General features: G+C 37.7%; 1 protein-coding gene across 3 annotated transcripts in view; it reads left to right on the top strand.

Moving 5' to 3' along the window:
• The window catches only part of ATP9B (ATPase phospholipid transporting 9B (putative)), a 292,155-nt gene that overhangs the window by 36,493 nt on the left and 233,062 nt on the right, over window positions 1-22,600 (top strand). For 2 of the 3 annotated variants that reach the window (XM_034762489.1, XM_034762491.1), the window contains exons 3-5: window positions 10,539-10,689; window positions 13,671-13,784; window positions 20,433-20,541. In XM_034762489.1, coding sequence (XP_034618380.1) covers window positions 10,539-10,689; window positions 13,671-13,784; window positions 20,433-20,541 — 374 coding nt within the window. Of the gene's footprint in view, window positions 1-10,538; window positions 10,690-13,670; window positions 13,785-20,432; window positions 20,542-22,600 lie in introns of those variants that run through there. The other variant, XM_034762492.1, reaches the window with a different exon arrangement.

Here is a 22,600-nt window from a genome sequence, read left to right as displayed (position 1 = left end):
ATTCTGGCTGGGGTATTTGCAGGCCAGCTCATGATCCTTTCCAGGAGGGAGTATCCTTGGCATTAGTACTAAGGAGGCCCTACTTTCTAATGCATAATGGGCTGCCCTTTTGGAATCTGAGTTAGTTGGTTTATCCTTTGTGACATTTTAAGAAATTGTGCCTAGAATATTTGTATTTCTTATTTTTGGCAGCCCTAACAAAGCAATCCTTGTTTACTTCATCAGAATCTGTGAATATATATAGGAACCCACAGAATGCTAGTGCCTGGAATGCCTAGTGCTAAGAGTGTCTACAACAATTGCCTTTGAGTAAGTGGTACACCAGCACACTACTAGATACTTAGGAATTACTGTACCACTACTGAGGGTCCTGTGGCACCTTTAAGACTAACAGAAGTATTGGGAGCATAAGCTTATGGAAAGCTTATGCTCCCAATACTTCTGTTAGTCTTAAAGGTGCCAAAGGACCCTCTGTTGCTTTTTACAGATTCAGACTAACACAGCTACCCCTCTGATACTTGTACCACTACTGTTGCAGACACACCCTGCAGTAGGGTCAGGGTCATTATTATTTTGATTTGGTTAATGTGAGTTGTCCCTTTAAGAATAAGGTATTGCAAACATTAACTGTGTTTACGATGGAGATCAAAGTGTTAGAGATTTTTTTGCCTGTGTCCAGAGAGTGGCAGACCCAACTGTAAAACAATAAGGCTGTCCCTTACTATGTATTTGTATGATGCCTAGCGCAATGGGGCCCTGATTTCATTTGTGTACTCTAGTGAGAGCCCCTACCATAGGGACCAAAATCACTTTGGTCACTGTCAATTGGTGAGATCTAGCAACTCTGTAAAATTGTCACATACAAGTTTGAGGTGGGTATGGGGAGTTCAAAAGGGAGAAGACAGACCAATTTTTTTTTTTAAATTTCATAATTTTGGGGCTCCACCTCATGATTTTTAAACTCTTGATGTTTAAAATAAGGGGCTTCTTAAAAATGCAAACATTTTTGTATGTCAAAAGTCGTTGATTACTATTGTCTTGTTTGAAAATGTCTGAACTGTTTTTGCTCAAACTTTCAAAAATATCACTCTAGCAGAGAACAAATGTGAAAGTTTGACTAAGTTAAATGCATATGAATAAGTCCCTGTGCTTTGGAAACCCTTGGACAACCTTTTAACTACAGTACAGATGTTGCTAAGAGCTCTGACCAGAATAGAATAATGTACTTTATTAGGAAATTTGCCTGTTGTGAAGATGAATTTTTGCCTTTCCCACTTGCAACGCAGTTCATGATTTAAATGCGCTTTTCCCCCCGTAGACCGTAATGTAACCAGTATAACTTTTGCTTATTTCTTTTTTCATAATACCGTTAAAAAGAAAACAGTGATATAGCAGACGTTTTGTGGATGTAATCATTTTCCCCTTAACTTACAAATTCTCTTCAAGCTTGTGAAATTATAATGCACATAAATCAATACACTGGAGTTCTTTGGGCTGGATTGATTTCTTTCTCATGAGATTTACATTCCACTTGTTATCAAAAAACACTTTGTCCCTATGAAAATGGTGCCATTGAATGGCATTTCCATATGAAGTGAAGGGGATATCAAATGCTCGGATTAATTTGGGCTCTAAGATGGCCTGTACACTTTCAATTAATCTGCAACGCATTTGTTATGCAGAAGCATGGGAAAATGCTGATCTTTTAAGAATGACATGACGACTGTGTTGCTTTTGGCCTGATTACTGAAGCTACCTGTTGAGTACAATAATTACAGTATGTTTTCTTTGGAGAAGTAGTTTCTGCTACTTAAAACCTAATAAGGAATAGCTAACCCTTGCAAACTATGCAGAGCTTTTATGTTATCTTTCTATTTTGATAAAAATGCTGTTTTGAAAAAGCTACTGACAAGTAAGCTTGTACAGTAAAAGTAATGAGAAGAAAATAAACTTGTTGCATTAGGGATGTAGAGTTGGATTTTAGCTTTTGACTTAGAGAAACACATTTAGTATGTGAAATAGTAGAGAGCCTTTTTAACATTTGCTGCTATTTTTAAATATAGCATTTAGTGAGTGCTGTGGGGAATTTATTTTTTTATTTCTTCAGACAAAGCAGTATAATTTTATGAACTGGGTTTTAAAAAAAGACAGTTAATGGACATACCTAAAGGAAACTCCTTCTGTCACAACCCGTCTGTTTATTGTAGTTTTTGTATTGACACAACTGGTACACTTCTGTCTTTCATCTTTTTTTTACATTTGCCTAATTTTGTTACTAAAATTTGTAGCCAGATGGTAAAATTCATAGCTAAACCTTAAAGAAAAGGTTTCCTGTGTCTTCATAATTAGCTTATAGCATGTAACATCTTTTGTTATTTAAAATTGTGTTTTATATTTGGTGTCTCCTGGACGCCAAAACCTTTTAGTTGTTTTTCATTCCTGGGAGTATTTAGGTATTTAGTATGTAGGTCTTTACAGAGGTCAGATAAACAAAAATACCAATATCAGGAATCAGTCTTTGATTACAGTGGGGATCTCTGTTTAACAGGGCCGGCTCTGGCTTTTTGGCTGCCCCAAGCAAAAAAAAAAACGGGGCGGCCAGAACGGCAAAGCAAAAAACACAAAAACAAAAAAACCTGCGGAGCGGCCGGAGCGCGGGTACAGGGGGACGGCGGGGGGAGGGGGAGGAAGCAGGCGGGTGAGAGAGAGAAGGGGGCGGCCAGGGCTACAGCAGGGGCGCTGCCACGCGGCCCCTCCTGCTGCGCCACCGCCTGCCGCGAGGGCTCCGCTCGGGTCAGCGGGGAGGGAAGAAAGAGGACTGCCCTGCAGGGCGCTCTAGTTCTCCGCGCCGCCGCCCCCTACAGGGCGGCCGGAGCGGAACAAGAACAACAACAACAAAAAAAGCGGCCGTGCTGCCCTAGGATTGGGCAGAATGCCACCTCAAACAATCTGCCGCCCCAAGCACCAGCTTGCTCAGCTGGTGCCTGGAGCCAGCCCTGCTGTTTAATCAGGAATTTCGCTTAAAAATTAATGTTATGAGATTGCCAGCAGTTCGTATGTAAGTAATCAAATACATTAATATTAGAAAATGACTTGGCCTAGTTGTTTAACTGATGAGCCCTTGATGAGATCTACTGCTCAAAATTTCTGATGACGTAGGATGTTAATTTTAGCACTTATTAAATATGAATTTTTTAATGTTTGAATACTGTCAGGTTTTGACAGACTGTAAATTTCCTCAAAGATCTGATGGATTTTGACATGCATAGAAGTCTGAGTTAAATGTACTCCTAAACTACTCAGGACTCATGATGACAAGATGGACATCTTAAAGTCTACACATGAACTGATAGGGATTCCTGTTATGGTTATAAATTGCACAGAGACTGACTGACTTAGTCCCAAAGTAGTAAAACTCATTTGTTCCAGAAACATTTCAAAATGGAACTGGCAAATCCATAATAATTTCCATCAGCTGAGACTTTCATGCATCTGAAGGCTTAAAGCATGCTTATCTCTATGTGCCAATCAATACTTGTTATCAGAGGTATCTCAATTGTTTCCCAGTCACAAACTTCATTCCTGTGTCTGTACTTTTCAGTATTTACCAAGCTGATGGTCATTATGGTGACTGCCTTCAGCTATCCTTTTTCCTATCATATAATTCAAATAAGTAGTTTGAGAGCTTCCTCCTGCTCAAATGCTCTGTAGCAAGAAAGGGAATAATTCAGTTGCTTCATAGGATACCGGGGGTAGCAAAAAGGCTTTAACATCAGAAGAAATTATACATCTAGAAATGAGGTTGAACACCAGATTAGGTACAGTGGTTTTTACAGACTAACTTCGAGAATTGATTCACACGATACAAACTTGAAGGCCAGTTAAAAAACTGAGTGTTTTCATCTATTAGTCCTAGTGGCTTATCTGTTCATCTCTCCATGCACAAAATTACTGTTTGCCATAAAGTGTTCTCTTGGAATGTAACAAAACAAATTTCATATCCTGTAATGTGGGACTGTGCTCTAATTTTGTCCCTTGGGTATATGCATTTCTTTGAAGAAGGTATTATTCAGAGAAAGGTGTCTCATCACTCCATACTAACTGTTGCTGGAAAACTATAAGGAATAGGGGTGATCAGAAAGCAAATCATTTGTCCCTTCCCACTAGCATGGAAATAGTAAACATGATGCATTTTTTATCATCTTATTCTCTTATCCTTCACTTGTGACGTTTTCTGAATCTTAATCATTGTAATGTACTTATCTGTAAACTCATCAGCTGTGCTTCTATACTAAAGTACTTCTTGTTTGTTAGCATATTCTCTAAACCCCTGTATAAATTTTCATGTTTCAAAAGCTAGATTTACTCCTTGTCCAAAATTAGACTTACTCTCTTGAGTAAATATTTCAGAGGGCACAGCAGTGTCTTTTTAAATAACTTGGAAAAGTGGGGTGATAGGTATGACTTGCGTTGTTGGTGTAAATCAGTTTATTGTCAAATTATTTATATTTTATTGATTAGTTTTTTGAAAAATAAAAGGAGAAAAAAAGACAAAAGAAAGGAGGGAAAGGAAGGAAGGCGGGGCAGAAAGGGGAAAGGAGAGAGATCTGTTTCCATCCTCTAGATGTTAATCAAAGATTTCTAAAAAAATTAAACCAAATCTTTTAAAATTTGTCTGAGGCCCCTCTTGAAACATTACCTGCTCATTAGCTGCCAGGTCAGTCAAGCTGCTGTGCCAAGCTTCTATCCCTAGAGGCAACCTGCTCTTCCATTTAAGCAATATGAGTTGTTTGGCTGTAAGTACTGCTCTAGAGAACCAAGCTTTCTGTGATTTGGAGAGTTGCCCAATATAATGGGACTCTCCCATAACGTGTGAGCTAGTGTGGCTCTGGAAGACTCACGCCTACAGCATCAGTCTGTTTTGGTAAAGTTCGTGCACTGTAACCTAAGTTGGGTACAGTGTGAATGAAATACAGTTTAATGCTGACTCAGCCTTAATCACACGTTGGGTGACAAATGAGATCCAGTCCAATTTAAGCTTAAACAGTTTCTTGTAGCATTTATTTTGTATGTTTTACGACAGTACTGTCACCACCCATGAATCACAGATACATGCAAAAAAAGAAGGCAAGAGAAATAATTGATCAAGTTACCTCTACTGGGGACAGGGTGACTTTTTCAAATCTCTGGTCTCTACTGTGTTCTTTGCCTGTGTCTTCTCCACTCTCTTGTCAGTCACAGGTTCTCTCAGAGGTCCAGAGAGGCCCGAGCCTCTTCCAGCTTTTGAGGCCCCTAGCCATAATAAAAATAAAAAATGACGGCACATGAAAACAAAATAAGGCATCAAAAAAACAGTGAAACATAATTTAAATATTTATTTAACAAATGCTTTTCTAGACTCTTTCTGTGCAAAAAAATTGTCTTTTACCAAATTACATCTCTTATGTGCTTAAATTTGCAGCTCTAAGCTGAGAGTGTGTCTCGTTTTGGTCCGATGGGGATGTGCAATAAAACAAGTTGCAAAACTTATCAAATGCCAAAAAATTAACAAGTGTCTAAATCTGAGGCTCCTTTTGAGCTTGAGGTCCAGGCCAAATGGCCCTCCTGGCCCCCACTCTGTTTGGCCCTGGTCAGTCACCTTGTTCCATAACTTTGCCCTGATTCAGTTCCCAAGTTACCTCATTTCTGTAGCTATCTATTCTGAACACCTGGCTAAAATGTTCTTATGCATAAATCACAATAACTAACCTAAACTAATACATTTTTGCTTACCCTACTAAAACTTACTTTTATTTGTCTACTTCTATCTGCTGTTAATCCTACTGGCTCCATCCAGTTGTTTTTATCTTACTGGTCTGTTTTTGTGGCCTTTGTTTTTTACTTGTTAGTTTGTCTTGGCACCAGAAGTAAACAATTCCCTCAAGACATTCTGTTTCACCCTGCTATTTACACAGATGAAGGTTTTACAAAGCAAGACACAAATCAGGTTTCACACAACTCTCAAGCTGTTTCAGTTAAGTTCTGAAGAGCTGCATCAGCAGAAATGCAGTCAAAAGCTGAAATTCCTTTCTTTTCCCATATTATATATAATCATTTCTATAATAGCATTAATTACACGGTTTTCCAACATGTAGACCAATAGTATAGTTTTAGTATTGAGTATTGTATGTTTTCTTACTCAGGTACTTAAGGACACCTCTTAATTCAACGTAAAATGATAATCAATATTATGTGTGTCTGCTCATTTATGATTTTCAGCCTTCTATTTATATAAGATTTCTAATGTGCCAGTCACTATCTACACACCATTTCCTTAAATGAGGTCCATGTCAGTTTTACACAGAGTGAGCATGAGCTAGCTGTCTTTCATCGATATTCTGTTTTCCATTGGACCAAGGAAATAGCATTGTCTTTGTTGGAACACAGAGGATTGTAGAGCTTTGTTTTATTGATGGCATGGCAGTCCGTGTTGTCTTAGGATCTCCCCTAATGGTTTTGTATCATCGTATCATAGGACTGGAAGGGACCTCAAGAGGTCATCTAGTTCAATCCTCCAGCACTCATAGCAAGACTCTATAGATCAGGGCTGGCCCTAGCATTTTTCAGTCTAAGCAAGTAGTATTTATTTTGATTTCTAAAGCAGGATGATATTTTGCCATTACTTAAATAGCATATAAAGGTAAAAAATACAATCACCCCAATAGCACTACACTCTTAACAAAAATCCAGCTGTAAATATGGAAGTACACAGTAAAAAGGGGTAATCAAACTTAACTCTGCCCTGTAGTGTCACCATGAGGGAAAAAATATGAAAGAATCTATTGTCTTTAGACATTTAATCTAGTCTGGGATCACAAAGAATAAATGTATGGACACAGCATGGTGTCAACAATCACAGCAAAGTAAAGATTATTTTTGTGCAGAAGTATGTATTTCCATACATTTAATGTGTTAGGATTTCTTTAAATGTAGCCTTATTTCTGAATTTCCTTTGTTTGTACTGCTTGTTTTTGGGATAATTCCAACGTCCCTCTAATGGGTTTACTGTTGAAATTACTGGTAAATGCTCTCAACCTTAGCTCCATTTTAATTTAGATTTTGGTCTTAAAATAACTCTCTGTCCTTATCAGTTCCAACATTATAAGGCCAACTACATTCAGTTTCATTCATAAGTGTACCTGGACCTTAAATGGAAAGGTCTATCAATTCGTTGGATGGGATGCATCCCATCCAGAAAAATGGTCAGTCCTCCCTGCTTCTTGTATATTGGTACTGTGCTTCCCCAGTAGTTTAAAATTCTTTTTGTAAATGCCATAAGGCAGTGGTAGGCAAATGCGGCCCGTCAGGGTAATCCAGTGGCAGACTGCGAGACAGTTTGTTTACATTGACCGTCTGCAGGCACAGCTGCCTGCAGCTCCCAGTGGCTGTGGTTCGCCGTTCCCAGCCAATGAGAGCTGCAGGAAGTGGCGGCCAGCATGTCCCTGCGGCCCACGCCACTTCCCGCAGCTCCCATTGGCCGGGAGCGGCGAACCACGGCCACTGGGAGCTGTGCATGGTCATGCCTTCGGACGGTCAATGTAAAAAACCAAATTTCTATGTGCAATTACCTTACTGAGGTTTGTGTCCTTCCTAATATCAATGGTTTTGTACTGCTCAGTTAGCTAAATATCACAAAATGATTTATATTATTGCTATGCGTGGGAGAGAGAACTAGGTGTCACATCACTGAGTCTGGTAAGTTTACTGCATAGATGTTTCTTAAAACATGGTCCAGTTCTATAAAAGACGCTTATATGGCATCTTAAAAGCTACTTGCAAGTAAACTGAAGTTCTTCCTGGGTCTTTGTGCATTCCATCTTAAGGGATATGGCACTCCCTAGTATTGAGTCCCAGAGCAGAGTATCCCCATGTGTATGGAGTGCTGCCCTGACCTTAGTTCCTTCTTCTCTATGGCAAAGAACATTAGGAACCTTCCTACTTTTCTACTTAGCAGATCTTCTCCTCCATCCTGTATAATTTAGTTTAGCCTTAGTTCAGTACCCCTTCTTCTCAGGAAACTGGACTCTTTTTTTCCCTCCAGGGCTGGCATCAACCTAAAAAACTACATCCCTCCTACTCGTCCTTCCATCCAGAATGAAATGCTCATGTGCACTGTTTAATATGTTTAGACGAGGCCCATCGTCCTCCACTGAGGTTAGAAGGTCATCTCCTATATTGAACCTTCATGTTGCCTTTTTCGCCGCAGGATCTCACTTTCAATATGCACTCCTTTTGAGTCAGGGGAGAAACCTTACCAGCCTTCTCCCTCTCCCCTACCTCATCTGCCCTCTGCAGTTCCCTCTTGAATGGAGAACTCCCTATAGAGGTCAGATTTTTTTTTTAATTACCACTGTTATTCTCCATAAGAAATTTTTATTAGTGTTTGTTTTATAATTATGGAGGTGCTGGCCACGTCTCCATAGTCAAGGTTGAGTTGTTTTGCACTTAAAGATTGGCTTGGGCATTTTGGCTTGGGCATTGGTGCATGAAGGTTTCTCTCTCCTGTCACTGCTGCCTTGGCTCCTTTTTGCCCTGCGGCACAGCATTGCCAGGGATCCAAGATAGGAGCTCAGGAGGAGCCCTTATCGCTCACAGACATTGGGATTCGGGAACTGGACTCTCCCCTGCCTCACGTTCACAGGGCTAGTCTCACTAACATAGCCCTCTAAACTAATAAGGCAATTGAGAATTAAAGGTCAAGTTTGCTAGAACACTTGGGTGAATTTGCTCTACTGTAGTGAATAAGAGAAGCTTATACCTAGGCTTAACACTGGTGTTCCCTGGTTGCTTTGGTATACCAGTGAATGTGCTCTTTAAAGTTTTATATGCATGCACACACGGTCTGGAGTTTTTAATAATTAAAAAAAACTATGGAAATTGCGGAAGAAAAAGCTCAGTTAAATTACTTAGCTGTACTTGCAACTTTAATTTCATTTTAAGTGTAAAACACATTACTGGGATGTTGTAATGCTCCCCAAACCAAGTATTTTAGACCAAGATAATTCAGAGTTAAGATTATACTTAGGGATATCTAAACAATAAATTACTGCACAGCAATTGGGTGTAAATCTATAGTGTTCCAGCGTGTCATACGCTGTCTGTATGGACTCTGTTGCTGCTCACTAAAGTTCCGTACTGTAAACAAAGCACAGGAAGGAACTTTCAGTGGATGGTAGCAGGTTTCACACAGTCAAGTAGTGTGTGCCATGCTGGAGTGCTGTAGATTTGCTCCCCAGCCTGCTGTGCACTAACTCACCATGCAGACAAGACCTTAAAAGAAATTCAAAAATGCACACAAGCAACCTTGACCCCCTGCTTTGTTAGAAATACCATGAGGTGAAAAAATATGTTTTAAAAATTAGGTTAATTTAATCTGGGAAAGCAAACACTAAAATGTCTTGATTGTAATCATCTGGTTATTGCATACCATCATTCCAAGGCAGAGTTAAGGTTGTTTAGATACCTTACTGTACATGCCTACTTTAACATGCTAGGATTTCTTTTAAATGTAATATAAAACTGAATTTCCTACTACAATGTACCTTTAATGTGTTTTACCCTTGAGAGTCCATATCAGTAACTTAACTCCATTTTAATGCAGTTGTTTTGTGTGGGAATATGTTGTTGTATTCCAGGTTAGAAGTTGGCTAGTATGGAACATAGCCAGCAATTGGCAGGGAGAGAGCTGAGACTGAATGAAGGAAAGACACAACTGCATTAATTAAGTGAAGGGATTTTTAGGGTATTAGGTTTGAGACAGCTGTGGTGAAGTAATTACTCCAGCACACTAAAAAATTACTGTCCTCTGAAGAGTTGAGGGTGGCTGCCATTAGAAGAAGAGGAGAATACCATCTGGAAAAGCCCTGTTTTTTATGGTTATACTTTGGATGCTCAAAGCTACCATTTTTGCTTAATTCAGTCTGGTTTCTAAACAAAAACAAAAAGCCTGGGTTCATCAGTCAGTTGGACTTCTAAACCTGCTAGCAGTGAGCCGTACTTGTTCGTGGCTCGGGTCATATGATCTGTCACATTTAGACTTAAAAAAAATAAAAAGACATATATATATATATATATATTTATATATTTAAGGAATATGTGTAGCAGCATGAATGAGTAAAAATCTCAGCAGAGACCGTAACTAAGCTGTATTTCAATTACAGCAAAAAGATCAGTTTTTAAAAATCAAAATCTAGAGTTCATTTCCCTGAGGGAAAGTGAGTAACAGATAAACAGATTTATCTTGAAAAGCCTGCTGTTAAGAAGGTGATAGCAGCAACACATAATTTTTACAGGTAAGGCTAAGTATTAGAAATACTCTGCACCTGCACTAGAATTGAAACCACCAACTCTTTATTTATGATATAGACATAGGCCAAAATTTCAAACCTGAGGGCCTAAATATATTCTCCTAACTTCAGATTTCCAGGTTTGAAAATATTGGTATAATGCATAGAATAGCTTTTTTAAAAATTAAACCAAATATTTCTTGTTCTTTACAGTTGCTGTGACTGGCTCATAAACATTTGCCGAAGAAAGAAAGAGCTAAAAGCTCGTACAGTATGGCTTGGATGTCCTGAAAAATGTGAAGAAAAATATCCAAGAAATGCTATAAAAAATCAAAAATACAATTTCTTTACATTTATACCTGGGGTAAGGCTACTAATAATTGCTTTAAAGTGGGCTTAGTTTATGCCCCTTATGGTATCTTAACAAAAAAAAAAAAAAAGTCTGAAGAAATAGATATTCTTACCTACTTCATACTTTCTGTATTTAATTTCTCATTCTCTTTATTAGTGATGACCCTTACATGAGTGTAAGACTTTTTGTTTCTAATCTCACTGTATTTTCAGAGTGGCACAGATTATAGAAGTGCAATTTGCATGTAATTCAATGAGTCATGTAGCTAGAATTCCATGCAGCTCTCTAAAATTCAGGGATAAATGTTCTTTTGCATTTCTTTATTCCTCACTAGAAGTTATAATCCTCTCTGGTACCACAGCTGATTGTGTGGAAATGATTATTTTGTCACAGAGGGTTGACTTTAAATGAGGAATAAACAGCTGAAGGTTCATGCTCTTATGCAGAAGTCTTTAACAGCAGTGAGTGCGTATAATAACATATAATAAATATAAATAAAATAGTGAAAAATGTTCCATTTAAATAACAGGGCTTGGTTGCTCTTAAATTATTTTAAGGACAATGTTAACAAGATCTAGTTTAAAATTAATGTGCTGTCTTTTCAGATCTGTTTTTGCATATTGTGGTTTTAAAGTATAGAATTATTTTATACGTTGAATGCACCTTTTAAGTACATTTTGTTATTGTAGACTGGAATGTTTGCCATTTTATTTAAAAACAAAGGTCACAGTGTGGCTTTTTTATTGTTTTTTGTTATTTAACAGAGTTGATTTCAGTGAATTCTTTGCCTTCAGTGTTCATTCTTTGCATAAATTACCAATTGACTTTACAAATGTTTTGAGTAGCTGTTTCAGTGTTTTTTTTTAATTTCTTATCAGTTTTGCTGAAAATACAACTTTTGAAGAGAAATGTTTCAGTGACTAAAGTAAAGGATGTTAAGCTTTAACTAATACATTTTTCATTTGTACGGAGTCCTTTTTTGTATAACAAATTGTCTTGTAGGTTTCAATACAGAAATGTTTTGTCCTTTGAATTTAAGTAATAATACCTGTTTTATACTGAGCCTATACCTCTAACCATATTCATCCAGTAGCTGGCAAATGCTTGATATCCAATATGTCTCTTTATTAAAACTCAAAAAAGTAATGGCTCCATAATTAAGACCCATCTTTTGTCAGAGTAATAAAATGTCAATTACCTCATGCAGATAAATATTCTCTTTATTGAATCAGTCCAATTTTTTCTTCCTTGGCTTAAATTATTAAATACTCAGATTAGTTACACAGTGTATACTTTCATAAGGGTCACAAAGTTCATTAAGTATATGGTAAGCTATTGATTGTTGTGGTTAAAAATATATATGTATATTACTAAGACTGTCACAAGGCATGTTCCTGATCCCTGTAAAGGTGAGCCATATTTTGCAGTTACCTGTTGAGGGAGATAGCACAGTTCAGATTCTTTTCCTAAGAAGATATGGTACTTTGAAATGTTTTATAATTGCACAGTAGGAATCCTATTTTGATTTTTTTTCTTTCAAAGAAGAGTGGCAGTTTTTTAACTGTTAATTTATGCTAACGGGCACTTTAAATAAACCACTGGTGAGAAGAAAAAAGCTAATCACCCTGCCGAGATTAATTTGTGAAATAATTCAAACATTTTAGACATCAAAGGAAAATGTTTTATTGTGAATATAAACACAATATCACTCCAGCATAGCTATTTATCATTTTAACAATTACAGCACTGTACAGTACTGTAAATAATTTATGTAACTTTTCTCTGTAAGCATTAATAGTATTCATAAGTTAATAATAAATGTTGTACTTCTTGAATGACTTCTGTTGAAACTTCCATAATGTTGTTGTGTGTCTGTCACTTAGTTGTAATTGTACTATTTGCAATCCCGCCACTGGCAAATATGGGTATGGTTTATTAGTTTCATACTGAAAATAAATATATTTGGAATAATTTACCGGGCAAGGTATTATCAGTGTTTTACTTTGACTTAGCAGAGCAAAAAAACAAAATAAAACAAACACTCAAAATATTGCTTTGATATATTTTCTCATGAGAACCTGTGTGGTATCATGTATATTGTAATAAATATGGACCTAAATATTAAAGCTTCTAAATTTTACTTTATGGTCATCTTGTTACATTTACACAAGGCCAAAAACTGTCTCATAAAATTTTCATGTCCTCATGACTCCCCTGGACAGTCTTGTTCTCATGTAATTTCTTTATTCTGCCTATGAAGATATTTGCTTGGAGAGGGAATCTGAAAAGAGGGAACAAAGGTAGCTGAACACCATGTTCATTTCCCAGTATAAATCAGCAACCTCAGGTCTATTGTACCCTATAGTAGCTAATAACTATTCCCAGAGGCTTTTCTGCCTACTGCAGCTTTTTGGAGCACAGTAGTGTTTCAGCCAGGATGCTGACATACTCCCTGTGTTGGGACCATGGAGTTACTGATATGCAAAATTAGATCACCCAAACAACCTTCATTTTGCTTTGTATTGATACCATGAGGAAAAGAAACTACTGTCTTTAAAAATCAGTTTAATTCAAGTTTGGACCACAAACACTAAAATGCCTTAATCATAATTGGTTTTTGAATGTTGTTGCTGTAGGACAGATTGCAGATAGTTTGAGTTAATTCCAGGGCAAACCATTTTACTCTAATTTAATCCAGATTAGATATATGGAGATGTACTAGAGATTATTGAAAATAATACATCTTGAAAAGTCAGTGATTGTTATGCCTGTGATGGCTGCTGTTTATGGGTTGTGGGGGAAAGTATTTAAGTAATTTTAAATGATTATCTCTGTACATAATGGTTCCTATAAAAAGTGATAATGAACTGATTTTATTAAACACGCAGTATAATGAAGTTATACTTATGGAAAAAGTAAAATTTTTTTCATGTACATTCCTGAAATAAAATTTTAAGTAATTTTTTCTGTTTTTCTTTTGTTTTTCATTTTAGGTTTTATATGAACAGTTCAAGTTTTTCTTGAATCTCTATTTTCTCGTCGTGTCCTGCTCACAGTTTGTACCAGCGTTGAAAATAGGGTACCTGTACACCTACTGGGCTCCTCTGGTAAACAAAAAAGCTGATATGAGATAGGTTTTAGTATTAGTCTGCTTTTGATTTTAGAATTGTATTTATAAAATTTAGATGCTTGTGTTCTAATATGGGTGGGAGGTGGCGGCGGCAGGGTGCTCAATTGTTTGTTTAAATTATTATGGGCACATGTTCTCAAAAGTATTTCTTGCTCCCCAGGAGCTCTGCAGCTCCTGTGTGAACTACTTCCTTATCTAAATTGTTAGTACTCCCTGTCTGGCTGGTGATAGCTACTGAAATATGAAACAAAAACATCAGTTTTAGTACAGAACATTTGGTACATTAACTAATTTTGTTTTTAACATTTTTATCAAACACTGACTGCAAAACTGATATGTATAGTATTTTCCGATGTTCTGTAGGTTTCATCTGTATGAGAGGGCACAGTCAGAAGTTTAAATTCTTCTACCCTTGAATGTGAGAATCTTCACCATTTTCTGTCTCCACAGCAAATGGAGGCAGATAAGATCTTTGGCTCTTTTACTCAGGACTGCCCCTCAAGAAGAACTATCCAGAATTCTTTTCCTCCAAACTATACAGATGGCAGAATCAAAGTCTTCTTTTGTAGCAGGACGCTTCACAAGATTTTAAAAAAATAACTACATTTCTCTTTGTTTCTTCATTGGCTTCAAGGTTATTCTCCTTGTAACTGTTACAATCCCCCCCCCACTCCACTTCCACCCAAAAAGGGGTTTCCAAGGAGGATTTAGTAGGTGACATCTCCCTCAGGATACAGCTGCATTATGACCTCCAGGTGTAACTCCCAGCTCTTGTAGGCATACTCGCTGTAGCTCAGAGAGAGCTAGAGAGAGTATGAATAGCAGTGTACCCATGATAGCATGGGCAGGGACAGCTGTTTTGAATATGTACCCACAGGATTGAGGTGGGTTTGTACTCAGCACAGCAAAGCTGTGCTGCCATTGTCTGTGCTACCATGGTTGTGTTACTTTTTATACTTGCACTAGCTCTTATCAAGCTATTGCGAGTACGTATATGCGAACTTAGAATCATGCCCCTGATTTGTAGTGTAGGTGTAGCCTAAGGCAAGCAGCAAGGGAAAACTGAATGCAAGAAATGCCCCCATTGTTAATCCCCTCATTAGGCTTTTGGGGGCAAAGACAAAGCTGCCAGTTGGGGTGTAGGCAAGGTCTATGTTGAGGCAGTTGAGAAGGCTGCAAGGGAACTCTACTTGCAATTTGTGTATTAGCAAAGCTCATACCAATATGGTTGAACAGGCTTCAGGAAAGCTCCATTCTGAGACTAGACTCCACTCATCCAGAACCAAGTAACAGTGGGCTGGAGGTCCAAATGATTCTTATTCCATTCCCTGGAGGATGAGTATGCCTTCTCTCCCCTTCTAGCCTCCATGGGTCCCACAGGAGATTAAAAAATGGCTGCTCTTTTCCTTTGGGAAACTTGTAGGGAACATGACTCTCATCTCTCACTTTTAAGTCTCTGTTGTAACTCTCCCCCATGTTGCCTCAGGGATTTGGCCCAGGGACCAATAAAAGAGAAGGCCACTCAGCAAGCTTTTAAAGGGGCAGCACAAAATTTCACTTCTCCTGTAAATTGGCTTATTCCATTACCTTCAAAACTCCCGTTGATGTCTTAAAAACCTCTTGAGTCAGTTTTCAAATATTCTCTAAAGCTGAGGGGAAATCTCTGAAGTCAGGGCTTGGATTAAGATAAAGCAGTCACTCATCTAGACTTCCCAGAATTAAGGATGCATAGGGCAGGGATCTGTCTTTGCAGGCTTCTGTGTTTTTTGGAGGAAAAAACACAAATTTTTGTTAACTTGAGAGAGTCCTGTAATGCCTCTTCATCCAATATAAGGGTGTGGTTAAGGAGGGGTATTTATTGTCTATTAAGGCAAAATGTCCTAACATGCAAATTCATAAATTTCACATGCACTAAAAGACTTCATTGCTCTTCCATAAGGCAGAGCCTGCTATAGCCTTGTTAGTCAAGGGGACACAGCTGTACCATATGAAGAAGTACTCCTTTGGAGTACTCCTTTGTTAGGAACTGACCAGAGGAGAATAGGATCATCATTCAGACAAAACTTGGATACATGGACTTCAACTCTGGCAATGTTGGCTACAACCACAGATTATGCTGGACTAATCTCTACTAGAAGGCCGTTATAACAACCTGATGCCTCGTATGTAGATTTTCCTAGTAGTTCCTACTGGGACCAATGCTTAAACTGACTAAGATTTACTCTACATTGTAGAGTTTATAACATAGTGGCCCATGAACTAGCTCTTCATATGATGACTGTGAAACACATTTCAATTTGATGTCAACCTTATAAATCATCTGTTGATAGGCTCTTAGGGGAGTAAAAATACAAAGCAGTCATTGAGGCCAGGATGTGGATGAGAAGAAGGGAAAATAAAGGCCTTCCATCCAGTGAGAGACTCCAGAGTATGTTACTTCGTTAGGCATTTCCTTTTAAATTGATGTTCCTCCAGTGTTGAGAAGATATATTAGAAAGAGACCACTGCAGTCATTTCTGAGAGTAGGAAGACTCCAGCTGGGTTTCCATGGGAAACTGTCGAATGTGATCAGTTCTTATTAGCTTTGGTTTTCCCTAATTCTGAGGATCCTACTTCTCTAAGAGGGGGAGCTTCAGAATGACCTCCATGTAGAAGGCTATCATCTTGGGAAAATCAGTGTTTGAGCTATTCAGAAAAGTAGATTCAATAGAACTGTGTCTCACTTGTCCCTGGGACACAAAGTTCAAATAAAATAAAAGCAAACCAACATCATCATCAACAAATCTTTTTATAGTATCAGAATATGAAAATTGTAATAGTTCATCTCCGACACATTGTAATAATGGAGCTAGTTTCTTACAGAATGGACATTTTCAAAAATGAGATCTATAAGGCCACAATGTGGTGGTCTGTTTGCACTTCTCAATTGTCTTCTCATCTGCAGATGTAGAGTTGGTAAACGGGGGTGCCTCCTTAGTTCCTTTCCAACTTCTGCATAGCTCAATTGAATCTTCCCTCCCTAAGGGTACGTCTATACTTACCTCCGGGTCTGGCGGTAAGCAATCAATCTTCTGGGATCGATCCCGGAAGTGCTCGCCATCGACGCCGGTACTCCTGCTCCACGAGAGGAGTATGCGGAATCGACGGGGGAGCCTGACTGCCGCGTGTGGACCCGTAAGTTCGAACTAAGATACTTCGACTTCAGCTACGTTATTCACATAGCTGAAGTTGCGTATCTTAGTTCGAAGTGGCGGGGTTAGTGTGGACCAGCCCTAAGGATGATTAACTGCTTTCTACATGAAGGTAGTCTGCTGTGGAGGGGTCAGAGAAGGGAAAATTTGCCTTACCTGTGAATTTTCTTTTTAGGACACTCCATGTCAGGCAATCTGATCCTCCCTTGAAGGAATACAGTATGTTCAGAATTTTGTGTGGCTATTGCTCACTTGTTAAGTAATTGGAAAAGGGGAGAGTATATTCCTCTAGGAAACCCTTACATTTCTTATCAGTTTTCCTGCAAGTGGTTCGCGTTGATTTGCCCCTCTTAATATTTATACAGTAAATATTTTTGAGCTTTGGAATCTTTTGTCTGGAGGGTTCTTCCTGAGTGGCAGACATAAGTCTGAGCTTGAAGATACAGTATGCATCCAAGTTGGTATGGTATGGGGAATACCCCACTGTGAAGACTGTCTGACACAGTTAGACAAACATACTTGACTTGTAAGACACAGAATTTTTCTATATCAGATCTGCTGGATAGTGTTGGTTTTTGTTTTTAATTAAGGAAAGGCCCACTTGCAGTAAACTTTACAGCTAAAGAGACTATTACTATTGTTTCGAAAATAGGTAACCTTTAATGCTTAGGAGGCTAAAATATTTTCTATAGCTATTTTTTTCCTTTTAATATCCAAATAGGTAATTTTTTCTGTATCATCTAACAGATCGCCATGGTCACTTAAAGATGTACACATTTGACAAACCAAAATTATAGTATGTTGTACTATATATACTGACTTCTGTTTGCTCTTGCAACTTCCATTGATGTCCTCACCAGTCGCATTGGTTAGAAATAAACGGATGCTACATGTAAAGTGTGGGCTGTATATAAGCTTAAAATTATACATATAATCTTTTCTTTCGCAGATTTTCCCCATTCTCGTTTTACAGAATGACTACTTGTCATGATATCCTTAAGAGGTTTAATAAGAAATGTCATAACACAGTATGTAGAGTTCCAGAAAAATTCAAATTCTAGCTGAAATGTCTGTCTTTCATGTCTATACAAAATATCCTTAAAGGCAGAAAATGTTAAAATTTTCTCGCTATCTTTTTACTTTGGTGTTTAATAACCTTGGTGAGCTAAAATGAGTACATTTGAAAGTATCAGGTGCAAATTCTCTGTTACAGGTACAGAATGTTTTATTTTGATTATGTAAAATGATCTCTCATGAAACATTGCTTCGAAAAAGAAAAAGTAATACATTAATATGATGTGGTATGACAACAGTCTGTAACATCAAAATAATAGTGGCATCCCCTTACCCCCAATTCCTTGGACTTAGGGCATTAATTGAAAGTGAAATCTGTATGGAAAGAATTCTGCATAGATGGCTTGATAGCAATGTAGCCTGTCAACTACATAAAAGACTGGGACGTTTTTAGAGTATGATTGGTCAATCTTAATAAGGTGTGTACATTTCTAAAGGAGTGTGTGTGTTGGGTGAGGGGGTGGGGGAAGACGGGGAGGGAGGAGATGGGGGGGCAGTCCTGAGGAAAAAAGTTGAAATTCAGTTTTTTGGTGTTTGTTTTTGGGTGTGTGGTTGTTTTTTTTTTTTTTTTTTTTTTTTTGGTAACATAGGGTCATATAACTAATTAAGGGTGCTAATTGGCATGTCAGGTTTAAATAACATTAAAAATAAGGTTTTGGTAGTATAACAGTTAGGAATTTGAGCTAAGTGCCAAGTATTAAATGTAAATATATCTCATGATTCGTCCCCTAGACCGTTCTGCCTTTTGTTACTTAGCTTCCCCTCTTTTGTGTTTCCAGAGATTATACTGGCTGCTTGTAGGAGCCTGGTTGGCACTACCCCTTTATAGCTGTGAATTTAATTGGGGTACTCCCCAGAATTGAAGGATCTGCGGTCAGGAGTTTCACAAAACCTAAAGTGGGTATTCACCCACGAAAGCTTATGCTTCAATACGTCTGTTAGTCTATAAGGTGGCACAGGACTCTGTCGCTTTTTACAAAACCTAAAGAGTCAGCCCTGTTTCAGTGTTTGGAGGACTGTGAATAGCCAGTATTAATTTGGAAAAATTAGTGACAAACTTTCCAATTTAGCCATCTGTTTACTTCAGTTCACCTTTTTCTGCCTCTCTTTGTAAGAAAAAGGACAATAACCTTTTTTTTAAAGAAGCAAGCTGAGATTATCCCCATCACTACTGTAGGTAGGCTTGGCAGAATTTGATTTTTAATTTTTAAATAATTTTGATGGATAATATCAATGTTTATTTTAAGCATATTTACATTTTTTGTCTATTTACATTTTCAGTTGCAGGAAATTATGGGAGGGCCAGAAAATAATTTAATGACTGTAGACATCAAGATTCAAAAAGTTAAAAGCTTTCATAACTGTTGAAACACAAATTGTCAGCATCACATGTAAAAATATACAAATATCCTTAAATCAAATGCTAATAAGTTCAGGCAAATTGCAAAAAATGCTGTTTATCTATATTTCAGTTATTATTGATGGAAGTATTTGTTTTTTGGGTGTTTATATGGTGAAGTCAACATTTACAGATCTTTACTGATAAAAATCCTTGCAACCCAAACTATAGGTCCCCAAAAATCACTGTGTGAGGAATGCTTCTTGGACTGTAAAAGCTGTCTCAGATATCTATATATCTATATATTTCTATATAGATATATATAGTATAAATAAATGCAGTGGCTTATTTGAAAGATGTTAATTTCTTATAAAATACAAGTTACATCTAAAATTTTCTCCTCTGGTGCATATATATAATTTTATATCATTTGTAACTTGCTGGAATATGCCAAGAAATGAAAATTGTTCAATACATTTGGAGATGTACTTCACACAATGTACAGTCAACCTGTGGAGCTCCTTGCCAGATGATGATGTGAAGGCCAAGACTATAACAGCATTTAAAAAGAACTAGATAAATTCATGGAGGATAGGTCCATCAATGGCTATGAGCCAGGATGGGCAGGGATGGTGTCCCTAACTTCTGTTTGCCAGAAGCTGGGAATGAGCGACAGGGAATGGGTCACTCAGTGATTACATGTTCATTCCCTCTGGGGCACCTGGCATTGACCACTATCGGAAGACAGGATACTGGGCTAGATGGACCTTTGATCTGACCCAGCATGGCTGTTCTTATGTTTGTATAATGTTTTAACTTTATCTTAAGTTTTAATAAGTTGTGTTTCTACAGTAAAGATTAACTAGATAGACAGAAAAGGTTTAAAAATACCCTGAACTGTCAAAAATGATGAAATACTCCATACATACATTTTTCTCCTACTGTCATGTTCCTTTTTATGTATTTTCTAAAAAATATTTTCCATTTTGGGAAATTTGTTATATCATTATATTTTGAACAGGGATTTGTTTTGGCTGTCACAATGGTGCGTGAGGCAGTTGATGAATTTCGACGTTATCAGCGAGACAAGGAAATGAACTCTCAGTTATATAGCAAGCTTACAATACGAGGTTGGTTAAAAACATTTTTTATTAGTCATAACTATTTTATAATCCACATTCTGTAGTTTTGAACTTAGGCTAAAATAGTTTTTAAAATAACAGAATTGATGATAGGTTTCTGAAATGTTATCCTGGTAGGAATGAATTCCATATAATCCAACAAGAGATGTACTTAAGGGAAACAAAGTATTCATTTCTGCTAGCTGAATAAAGCATGTAAAACTGTAGCTGTTCCAGAAAGCTGAAGGTTTTTGTTAATAGCAACTTACATGTGCCATATCTATACATTTTCAGTTGTTGCATGAGGGAAAATAATTTTTTAAAATACGCTACCACTTTAAAGTGCAGTTCTTCTCTGAAATGGATAAAGTAAAGAGCAACAAGTCACTACCACTGTCTGGCATGCATCCAAGGTTGAAAGGAATTTAAGAATGAAGTGGCTAAGCTGCTAACAAAAATACAGTTTCGCTAATTAAAATTTGCTGTCTTCCAGCCCTGCTTCCAGATCGAGTAATGAATGTTTTACCTATGTTTTTAAAAAAGCACTGGAGGTGATTCAGAGAATTAGATCGTAGAGGATCAGTAATGAGTATTCTGGCTGAAATATCTAAAAATAGAAATATAAAACTGCTATATGATCACATGATGGGGTAAATCAGCAATTTCTGAAAAGGAAAATCATGTCTTTCTAATCTACTAGAAACCTTTAAAACATATAAGTAAAATATGGATAAAGGAGGACAGGGTGGCATAACCTTTTTGGCTTTCTGAAAGCCTTGGACCGAGTCCCTTACAAAGGCAGGTAAAGAAATGAAATAGTCATGAGGGCAAATACAAAATACTATTGGCGACCAAGAACTTGTTTAGTAACAGCTGTTTAGTCTTAGGTAAGTGTTTTTTTTTTTTAAAATAGGATGCATCCCATCCAACCAAAACCTTAAAAGCACAGAAATAAGAAGTTAAGGGGAAACTTAAGCATTCCTTTCCATGTTGCCTACAGTGCTTCTGGTAAAACACTGAAGGGCTCCACAAGGCTCTTGCTTTCAGCAGGTACCCCAAAATGATAAATACCCCAGATTCACCATGTGTTTTGTTCTGGAACAGGTCACAGTCCAGGCTCCCTGATGTATGCTGCCCCTCATGTATGCAGCCCCTCTCTTGCCAGGGGGGAAGCTGCTCTATGCCTATCCTCTGTAACAGGTTCTCTGGGTACCCAGGACTGAGGGTCACCTTGTTACCCAGCCCCCCCCCCAGCAGTGTGATGGAGACTTGCTTGTGATTAATTGGGTGTCTGTTCCCTGATAACTCCAGCCTATTAGCCACCCAAGCACTCTCTCTGGACTAGGACAGTCCTTACTTTGCCATGCAGATTAACAGTCAGTGTACCCCAGCCCCCGAGTCCCTTTGAGGAGCTCCCCTGTAGTGTCCAGCCATTTCTTCACTGACACTCTCAGAAATACCAGGTCTGCTATACCCAAGGGAACAGTATACACGCCAGCTTGTCTGATTCAACTCAGAATCAGCTCTTTGCTTAATACCAGAGTACTGAGATATATTTATGGTGAAAACAAGAAGTTTATTATCAAAGATTCAAGAGGTAGTGAGTAAGGATAATGGAGAAAAAAGTTAACATATAAAACAAAATCATAACATGCTTTTTAGAGATTAAACTTTAATAGGTTAACCTTCTATCTAGTGAAGTTTATTTCACCAGAAGCCTTCTGCAGCATCTTCAACCACAGCTGGTTGTGATCCCATTTTCATGAATGTTAATACACTGCCTGTTTAATTCCTAGATGCAGAATGTCATCTTTGTTCCGTAAATATAGTCCAGCAAAGTGTTTGAAGTGTTTCTCAAAATAAAGTTCTCTTCCCCTGCTGTGTCTCTATACCTGTTAGATCCTTTTTTAAATTCTTGCAATGTTTCATCTGCATTTAGCTTAGAAGGGTGATGGGAGACCCACTGTGAATGAGACAATACTTAATTTACACTTTGACAGACAAAAGTGCATAAACATCCCTTGTCTGACAGAAAACCTGTTTTGCCACCTCTGCTGTGATACAGAAT

The sequence above is a fragment of the Trachemys scripta genome, chromosome 2, assembly GCF_013100865.1.
Source record: "Trachemys scripta elegans isolate TJP31775 chromosome 2, CAS_Tse_1.0, whole genome shotgun sequence".
NCBI classification, from domain to species: domain Eukaryota; kingdom Metazoa; phylum Chordata; order Testudines; family Emydidae; genus Trachemys; species Trachemys scripta.
Note: the sequence above shows the minus strand (reverse complement) of the source record. Positions and strands in the feature narration are given on the sequence as shown.